Raw genomic sequence first — 9,275 nt, forward strand, 5'->3', positions numbered from 1 at the left:
TCCCAGTCCGTCCCGTGCAGGGTCAGCTGCCCTGTTTTTGTCTCCTGATGGCGCTTGTCCCGCGCATGAAAACCGTCTTAGCCGTCTGTCTGCCTCCCTCCAACAGCTGCTGGCTCCCTGGCACACAGTAGGCGCTCAGCACATATTTGCCGAGTGACAGGACAGTGGGTGTGAGCACGTGTCTCCGTCTGGCTGTGTCGTGGCGGCTCGGAATGCCTGTGGTTTCTCCTCCCAGCGAGCCTGGCTGCCTGGAATGTCCGAGTCCCCGGCAGCGGGAGCCAGTACCTGATTCTCAGTGGGGCTGGCTGACCCCTGCCTCGGCCAGTCACACCTCCCTAGAAGAGGGGAGGTGGGTACAGGGTTCTGGTCTGGCAGGGGCCTTGGCTAGAGCTCCGGGTGCAACTGTTGATGTCAGTAGCTTTGTCCTGGTGCGTGCCCCTCTCGAGGAGGGGAGGTGCCAGGCGAGACGGGGAAATGAGCCACCCACGGGCACCTGGACAGGGGCAGGAGGCCCGCCGGACGCCACTCTCACCCGTGGCTAATAACTGTGGCGCGTGGGGGTTTTGCTGGCCTCGGGCAGAGCCGGCGAGGGAAGCGGGGGTCGGAGCCCTCCACTGCCTCTGTCCTTTCTCTCCCAGAGGTGCCTGGGGGTCCGCTTCCCCACAGTGGTGGTCCCCTCAGACTTACACATTGGGGCCCAGGTGAGGGCTCAGTTTCTGCTGGGAATGCCCCACAGGGCTCGAGGCCAGGGACCCTGCTGGGAGAGGGAGGACCCCCACAGGCGCCGGGCTCCGGGCTGGGAGCTGACCGGGGGCCCCTTGCAGACAGAGGGGCCCGCGCTGGGCCATTTCTGCCTCCCTCCATGGGGGAGCGACTGCCCAGCAGACAGAGGCGGGAACAGAGGACAGAGATGGAGAGACAGGGGCGGGCGCAGAGAAGGGAGGTCACCGACTAATAGAAACCAGTTAAACAAACAGGAGGAGAGGCCAGGCCTCAAGGCCAGGCGGGGCTTGTTTTTCCAGAATGAAAGGCCCAGGGAGGCGCTGGGACCAGGACCAGCTCTGATTTCAGTTTGAAGGGCTCCAACCCCCAGGGCCTGAGTCTTGCTGAGGAAATGGGTCCATTGTCGGGGGGCTCCTCACACCCTCAGAATTTCATTCCCTCTGCTGTAGCACTGAGTCCCCCCACCTTGGTCAAGCTGGACAGTCCAGCTGAACTGGAGTCGCTGCTTGTCTGAGGAAGTGGGGACCAGAACAAGGTTCCAGGGTGACACCCCTGCCCACCAGGGACTGGGGCCTGTGACCATAATTCTGTGCAAATGGATAGTCTAAAACATGCACTGTGGGTTTTAGTGGTTGTTTGGATTTTTTTCTTTTTCTTTTTTTTCTTTTTGAGGTTTGCTTAACTAGAAAGAGTGGGTTTGGAACAGTGTGTGATCTGCTATTTTGCATTTGTTTATGTGACTCTGTAAGTTTTCCCAGAGCTCAAATTTGTACCTTCTGTGGGGGAGGCTCCCATACCCGCCTTTCCCACTCCACCCTGGACTGGGAGCATCCTAGCCAGGGTTTGGTTTCAGGGACCCCAAGCCCCCTCCTTAATGGTGGGCAGATGGAGGTCCAGGCCGGGGGCAGGGCCTGGTCAACGCTGCCCCTCCGTGCTCAGCGTCACCACCGTCATGCCCTGGCAGGCCCCTCCGGGCGGTAGAAGTGCCGCTGGGCCGCAGAGCCCATCATCCTGTCCTAGGGGAGCCTCCAGCCTGCCCCCCACCCAGGGTGGGTGTGACTTTTCATTTCCCTGGAGGAGCCTGAGGGGAAGAGGGAAAGAGGGTAGGTCTGGCACCATGGGCTCCTTGGGGGTACCAGTCCCCAGATGCCTTTTTGCTAGGAGGGACATCTCGGGCTCCACAACGTGCACAGAAGGGAGGACCTGCCCATGCTGTCCACACAGGGGAGCACCCTGGGCCGGTTCCCCTGACAGAGGTGCACGGGAGAGGATGTGCGCCCCAGAGCCCCGCCCTGCAGCAGCCCCAATTGGCCACCCCCACAGCAGCATCTGGGACCAAGCGCTCAACCCTCCTGCCCCTTCTAGGCTGGGCAACTGTCCCCTTCTCCTTCTCCGGTACCTGGGCCAGAGGAGGGACAGGGTCTCCACTCTGATTTGCCCTCGCTTCGTTGGACGCAGGGCCCTGTGTTCCTACCCCTCCTCACGAGGCCAGCCAAAGGTTCGGGGATTCGGGGAGGACTAGGGACCAGCAGGAGCCAGAGGGGGCGGTCTGCAGACTGTTGACCCCGCCCAGGGCTCCGTGATGTCATGGTGGGGGCTAAGGAGGGGGAGGGGGCCGGGCTGTTTTTCTGGAGAGTTGGAACAGAAAAGTGAGACAAAGCGAGGCAGTCGGGCCAGGCGGGCGCCATGGAGCTGCGGCCTCAGGTTATGATCTGGGAACTTGTGCTTCTGCAGAGTGAGTGCGGGATGGGCGGGGGTCCGGAGTCTTCGGGAGTCTGTGTTCTGGGCAAAGCTGCCAGTCTGAGCTTGAGTGCGGAGGAGTGGGGCGCTCCCACTGCCGGGAAGGGGCTGGGTCTGGGTTGGGGGTGCTCAGGTTGGCAGCTCACCAGGATAAGGGGCCCCCAGGACCCAGGAGGGGCGAGGTTTTATGTGAAATCTCCACCAGAACTTCCTCTCAAACGGATTCCACTTCCACGGACTCGGGAGCCAGAGGGCCAAGAAGGGCAGGGAGGTGCCTCTCACTGGGGTCCCTCCCCCACCCCACTCTTCCAGAAAACCCCTCAGGTCTGCACTTGTTCCTGTGGTCAGAAGAGGAGTGGGTTGGGGGATATAGGGGGCCTGGGAATGGTGGGGCTCGCGGGGTCTGTTCTAGTCACCCCCTTGGCTCCCAGGCCTCCTGAGCCCGCCTCCTGGGCTGGCCTGCTGACCCGGCACATTCCTCCTGGTCCTGGGCCCTCAGCCCATCTCTGGAGCAGGAACTTGCCTGTGGGGTGTGGACAGTCCAGCACTCCTGCTTTAGACCTCTGTCCTTCAGGACGGCTGGGGGGCTCCGGCCCTGAGAACTGGATGTGGGGCAGGCTGCCCAGCCGTCTGAGGAGTCTTGAGGGCGGGGTGGCAGGGTCCTTGGCAGGTGCATGTACCTCGTTGGACACGAATGTGCAGAAGCCCCCGAAGCAGCCTTGAGCATCATGCTTTGGTGCTCTGGTGGCCTCGCTGCCGCGATGGTGACAGGCACACTCCAGAGCTGGCTCTACCACTCACCCCCAAAAGGGCAAGAGCTTTCCCACAGTCTAGGCGGGTGGCTGTGAGGGTTAGGTGAGGCTGTGGGGACTGTGCCCACGCCATGGGAGGCTAAAGGAACCCCCTCCCCCATCTTGTCTGCCTGGCTTCTCTGACTTTGTCCCCACCTGTTAAAAACGGTGTCATCCTGGGGGACTCAGCTGGTTAAGCCTCTGCGTTTGGCTCAGGTCCCGATCTCAGGGTCCTGGGATCAAACCCTGCCTTGGGCTCCCTGCTCAAGGGGAGCCTGCTTCTCCCTCTCCCTCCCCCCTTCCCCCTATGTGCTCACGCACACTTGTATGCTCTCTAATAAATAAAACCTACTTAAAAAAAAAAAAAAAAAAGAGGGTATCATTAACACCCACCTCAGCAAGGTCTGCCCAGGCTGAACCTGGGCAGCCAAGTGGGGGGTCTGGGGCTGGGTGGGTGACCTGGGTGCAAAGGGTTAGGTCATCCCCTCCCCAGTGCGATTCTCTGCTTTTTCCAGGCTCTGCTGTCCTTCTGTCCTCAGGTTAGTGACTGCCCTCCCCTGGAAACCACAACACTAACTAACCCTCCTGTCTTGCCAGACCCATCCTACCCCTTCCCCTCGGGTCCTAACCTCCCCCAGTGACCCCTCCTCCCCACCAGTGTCCTCAGGGCCCGCGCCAGGCGCCAGCTCCGTGGTGTCCGAGTCCACAGTGAGCTGGGCAGCGGGCGCCCTGGCCGTGCTGCGCTGCCAGAGCCCGAGAATGGTGTGGACCCAGGACCGGCTGCACGACCGCCAGCGCGTGGTCCACTGGGACCTCAGCGGCCGCCCGGACGGCGGCCCGGCCCGCAGGCTCGTGGACATGTACTCGGCGGGAGAGCAGCGCGTGTACGAGCCGCGCGACCGCGGCCGCCTCCTGCTGCCGCTCTCCGCCTTTCACGACGGCAACTTCTCTCTGCTCATCCGCGGTAAGGGGCCTGGGCGCCGCGGCGGGGGCCCGCGGGGGCCGCGGGGGCGCGGGCCGGCCGCGCCCTTCACCGCGGGGCTTTCTGCCGGCCCGCAGCGGTGGACGAGGCCGACGCGGGGTTGTACACCTGTAACCTGCACCACCATTACTGTCACCTGTACGAGAGCCTGGCCGTCCGCCTCGAGGTCACGGACAACCGTGAGTGTGCTCCCCACTGCGCCCCGCCCCGGGACGCGCCCCTGCGGGCTCCCTCCCCGCCCGCCCGCGCTGACCCGCCCGCACCCGCAGCCCGGGAGGCCGGCGCGCACTGGGACGGCGAGAAGGAGGTGCTGGTGGTGGAGCGCGGCGCGCCCGCGCTGCTCACCTGCGTGAACCGCGCGCACGTGTGGACCGACCGGCACCTGGAGGAGGCGCAGCAGGTGGTGCACTGGGACCGCCAGCCGCCCGGGGTGCCGCACGACCGCGCCGACCGCCTGCTGGACCTCTACGCGTCCGGGGAGCGCCGAGCCTACGGGCCGCCCTTCCTGCGCGACCGCGTGGCGGTGGGGGCGGACGCCTTCGCGCGCGGCGACTTCTCGCTGCGCATCGACCCGCTGGAGCCCGCCGACGAGGGCACTTACTCCTGCCACCTGCACCATCACTACTGCGGCCTGCACGAGCGTCGCACCTTCCACCTGAGAGTCACCGAGCCCGTCGCCGGGCCGCCCCCGCGGGACTCGCCGGGCAACGGCTCCAGCCACAGCGGCGCCCCTGGCCCAGGTGCCGCGGCCCACCCCACCCCCCCGCCCCCCCACGGGGCCCTGGGTGTTGGCCGAGGGGAGGGCCCCTGGGGCCGCGGCCCTGCATCCCTTCCCGAGTCCCCTGCAGCAGCGGGGGATGGCTGGGTGCATGCTCGGTGGGTCTGCGGCGCACTCCCTGACACCGCCCCGCACGACCCGTGCAGATCCCACCCTGGCGCGCGGCCGCAGTGTCATCAACGTCATAGTCCCCGAGGGCCGGGCGCACTTCTTCCAGCAGCTGGGCTACGTGCTGGCCACCCTGCTTCTGTTCATCCTGCTGCTTATCACCGTCGTCCTGGCCGCCCGCCAGCGCCGCCGCGGAGGTGAGCTGGGGCGCCGATCCGCAGGGTGGGGGCCCCCCCGCAGTTGGGGGTGGGGCCTGGGGCGAGTGCTCCGGGATGGGAGGGTTCCTCCGGGCTGAGGGAGCTGGGGAGGGGGTGACACTGCCCCCAACATGAGTCTTCCTCCCCAGGGTACGAATACACGGACAAGAAATCCGGGAAGTCAAAGGGGTGAGTGTCCCCTCCAGGCTCTCCTGGGGACCAGACCCCCCCATCCCGCCCTGATCTAACTGCCTACCACCCTCTCCGCCTCCAGGAAGGATGTGAACATGGCAGAGTTGGCTGCGGCCGCCGGAGACCAGGCTCTTTACAGGAGTGAGGACACCCAGCTAGGTGAGAGAGGGCCCCAGAACCCAGGTGTAGCCGGCAGCTCCCAGGCCTGAGCTAGGTAGGGGAGGCACATCTCTGGGGACCGGGGGCCTCACCCTGCCCTCTTCCTGCACCAGATTACAAAAACAACATCCTGAAGGAGAGGGCTGAGCTGGGCCGCAGCGCACTTCCCACAAAGAACATTGACTTGGACAGAGGTGAGTGACCAGGAGGGCTGGGCTCACGCCTCACCGGGTCCGCACTCACTAGCTCCAGGAGGAGGAGTCCCTGGGCAGTCCTGCTAGAAGTCTGCCTTGTGTTTACCCCGTGACAGAGGGGCAGAGGGCAGACACCCGCCTGTTCCCTTGGCTTCCAGACTTCAGAAAGGAGTACTGCAAGTAAGGTGATCCTGGGCTCCTGGCTGGGCCAGCAGCCCCGCCAGCTCCTGTCCGTCCATCTTGGAGGATGACCTCCTGACCCTCATGCGGCTCACCCGACCCCCTTCCAGCGGCTGGTCCCGCTGTCCTGGAACTTGGCCTGGACTGGTACAGAGCAAGCCTGCCTCCAGCCCCTCTCCTGGGAGCCGTCCTAATCCTCACCGGCAGCAGCGGGCTCTCTGGGATTCTGCTGAGCTGCAGCGGCCTCTTCGCCAGCCCTCAGCAGGTGCCTGCTGGCTCCCACACTCCCTGGTGGTCCTGCCCGCCCCCCCCCCCCCCAGGCACAGCCCCGACCCCACTGATGTTCACCAATCCTTCAGGCTCTCCTGGCTCCTGCCGCTATGGGCTGGAGCTCAGGTCAACCTCAGGGCTAGCACCCTGGCCCCTTTCTAGGGGGATCCTACAGCTGGGACCTGAGGATTGCACACTCCAGGCCCCAGGCTAATTCCCCTCTGCTCTGTGTTGGGCTACCTGGGCCTGCCCTGGAGCTTCTCTGCCTCCCACCCTATTCCAGCTTTGTTTCCAGCAAGTGCCTTGACAGTCACTGGGCTCCACGTGACTTTTGACTCTGACTCCCCCCCCCCCCCCCAGCAGCCCTTCCTTGGGCTGGCATCTGGGCCTGGGACCTCATTTGGGTTCTGTTTTGGCTGAGGACAGGGGAGGAGTAAAGGCGGTTCTAGAGCGGTTTGTGCTGCCACACCCCAAACCCCACATTTGCTCCTCCTGGGAAATGGCCACCATCACAATAAAGACCACGTGATTTTTAGACTTGGCCCCAGGTATGCCTCTGTGGCTCCCGCTTCATGAACTGGGGGGCGGAGTCCGGGCCTTGGGAACCTCAAGATGTTTTCGTTCCCCACCCATTTCTTTGAGTGGGAGGTGTGAGTCCAGGTGTCCTGGGAAGAGCGACATTGGGTCCGATCCCCTGTCACTGTTCCTGGTTGGGTTGTAAAGGAGTTCCAGATTCTCTTCTGAGGGCTTATTTGGACGAGGAGAAGGGGAGCCTGGACATGCTCAGAGGACAGCCCTCCGAGCAGCAGAATGGGCTTGGATATGTAAGGACAAAAGGAAGCAGGACGCTGGTGAGGGCCGGGAGGGGGCTGCGGGAGGAGGCAGCCAGTCGTGTTTCCCCAGCCCTGACCTCAACCCCCCAAAACTCTCCCAGGGCAGCAGGAAGTGGGAAAGGATGTCTGTCACCCCATGCTAGAACCTGGAGGTGGTGTGTTGAGACTGCAGGTAATGTGTGGCTGAATTGTCTGGCAGAATTAGGGGGCACAAGCCAGCCACACAGGGTCAGCAGGTAACCTGGCATCTAAGCTCCCACTCTGGGGAAGTGAAAACCCCAGGGCCGCTGTGAGGAAGGCAGAGTTTCGGGACACGAAGGAAGGAAAGTCACAAGATTAGTCACAGAGGGGCGCCTGGGTGGCTCAGTGGGTCAAAGCCTCTACATTCAGCTCAGGTCATGGTCTCAGGGTCCTGGGATCGAGCCCCGCATCAGGCTCTCTGCTCAAAAGGGAGCCTGCTTCCCACCTCTCTCTCTGCCTCTCTCTCTGCCTGCCGCTCTGCCTACTCGTGACCTTTCTCTATGTCAAATACATAAATAAATAAAATCTTAAAAAAAAAAAAAAAAAAAAAAAGAGTAGTCACAGATCCCAGAACGGGGCTGTGCTGAGCAAGGCTTCAGAAGGGCAGCTGCATCCCAGATCAGGAGAGAGACAGCAGGACGGCACACACCTACTACTTATAAGGTGATCACTGATTTTTTTTGTAGGCTCAGTTCTGAGTGGTCATTTTTAAAAGGTACCGAGGGAGGGGCACCTGGGTGGCTCAGTGGGTTGAGCCTCTGCCTTCGGCTCAGGTCATGATCCCGGGGTCCTGGGATCGAGCCCCGCATCGGGCTCTCTGCTCAGTGGGGAGCCTTCTTCCTCCTCTCTCTCTGCCTGCTTGTGATCTCTGTCTGTCAAATAAATTAATTAATTAAAAAAAAAAAAGGTACCGAGGGAGACACAAGGCAGGAGTGTGCAGCCCGCACCCTAGGCTCAGGCTCTTGCCTGAGTGTGCAGACTCTGGATGTGAGCAGGGTGGTCAGCTGTGCAATGCGCGGACAGCACCTTGGAGTGGCTGTCCTCTCACCACACACCTGCGAGGATCCCACAGTGGCAAAGGCCGGCAGGGGTGGGGGTGGAGGCTGGTCCTGCGAGCTGTGGCTTGCTTGCCTGCCTGCCTCCCAGCCTGGTGACCCCTGGCCTCATAGTGACTGCATTGCTCTGACCGCAGACTCACTCCTCCTCAACCAGCTGAGCCACCCAGGCACCCCAGACTCACTCCTCCTTGCACTGGACCAGCCTGACCACATCGGAGACTGCTGGTACTGGTCTCTAGTCTCTGGCTACCAGCCTCTCTCATACGACTTGTGCAGCAACGCGAGAGAGGTTTGGGGGGCGGGCAGCAGAGCGCAGAGGGGGCATCAGACCTGCATCTGTGAGACCAGCAGTCACTGGTGTCTGGCCTGGGGGATGCTGGTCTCCTGGGAGCTCTCAGAGTGGGCGCTGTCTCCCTCCCCTAAACCCCCAGCAGAAGGCCCCGGCAGACCCTTCCTCCAAGGCCATGCTACCTGGCTTCCTCAGATTACCTCTGTGGAAACCAAGACCCGAGGGGAGACGCTGCATGCTTTGCTGACTGAGTGTCCATCTCACAGAGCCCTGTCCTATCTCCCCACCAGAGCCTAGGGGGATGGAGGTCAGTGCCCTTGGCCTAGGCTGACCTGGGGGCTGTCTCTAGCCCGAGCTCAGGGACTCTCCTTCAAAGTCTGGCTCCCGCAGTCAGTGGTGGACTGATGCGCTTTTTCCTGTGCTGATCCACTGCCCAGGGACGGTCATGACTAGGCATCTGGGACAGCTCCAGGCTCCAGCCAGCTTCAGGGGGAGTGTCGGAGGGGAGGGGACAGGCTGCAAGAGGCATCCTCCGCCATGATCACTCTCGGGTCCTAACGGCCTTCACTCTCACCATGTGGGACTCCCTCTACAGGCCTCAAGTCTTCCTCGTGCGGGTTGGGGAGACCCTCTACCTCCAGCGGGGTCAGCGTGTGGTTGGAGCCTCCACAGCCTCAGGGCTGCTGCTCTGGGTCTCCCTTGGTCCCCAGAGGACCCCAGCCTGGTTGGATCGACAGAGGCGGTGATGGGGGGGAATCTT

The 9,275-nt window shown here is 62.9% G+C and overlaps 1 protein-coding gene across 2 annotated transcripts; it reads left to right on the plus strand.

Moving 5' to 3' along the window:
- The first annotated feature begins 2,321 nt into the window (after nt 1–2,321).
- Nucleotides 2,322–6,856, plus strand: MXRA8 (matrix remodeling associated 8). 2 transcript variants are annotated; one of them, XM_032302244.1, is made up of 10 exons: nt 2,324–2,458; nt 3,770–3,793; nt 3,913–4,218; nt 4,314–4,415; nt 4,506–4,976; nt 5,161–5,319; nt 5,469–5,508; nt 5,594–5,670; nt 5,784–5,864; nt 6,023–6,856. In XM_032302244.1, the coding sequence occupies exons 1-10, from the start codon at nt 2,410–2,412 to the stop codon at nt 6,046–6,048; spliced, it is 1,335 nt and encodes a 444-aa protein (XP_032158135.1). In that variant the 5' UTR covers nt 2,324–2,409; the 3' UTR covers nt 6,049–6,856. The 2 variants fall into 2 exon arrangements, with proteins under 2 accessions (XP_032158136.1, XP_032158135.1); XM_032302245.1 differs by lacking the exon at nt 3,770–3,793 and having other exon boundaries at nt 2,322–2,458.
- The last annotated feature ends 2,419 nt before the right edge of the window (nt 6,857–9,275 follow it).

Source organism: Mustela erminea, chromosome 10, assembly GCF_009829155.1.
Source record: "Mustela erminea isolate mMusErm1 chromosome 10, mMusErm1.Pri, whole genome shotgun sequence".
NCBI classification, from domain to species: domain Eukaryota; kingdom Metazoa; phylum Chordata; class Mammalia; order Carnivora; family Mustelidae; genus Mustela; species Mustela erminea.

Bases quoted from the DNA above. Each gene is read 5' to 3' on its own strand.
- MXRA8 (XM_032302244.1), top strand. From the start codon at position 2,410: ATGGAGCTGCGGCCTCAGGTTATGATCTGGGAACTTGTGCTTCTGCAG. The intron at 2,459-3,769 runs GTGAGTGCGGGA...TGCTTTTTCCAG, and splicing joins GGAACTTGTGCTTCTGCAGA to GCTCTGCTGTCCTTCTGTCC. The intron at 4,416-4,505 runs GTGAGTGTGCTC...CCGCACCCGCAG, and splicing joins CCTCGAGGTCACGGACAACC to CCCGGGAGGCCGGCGCGCAC.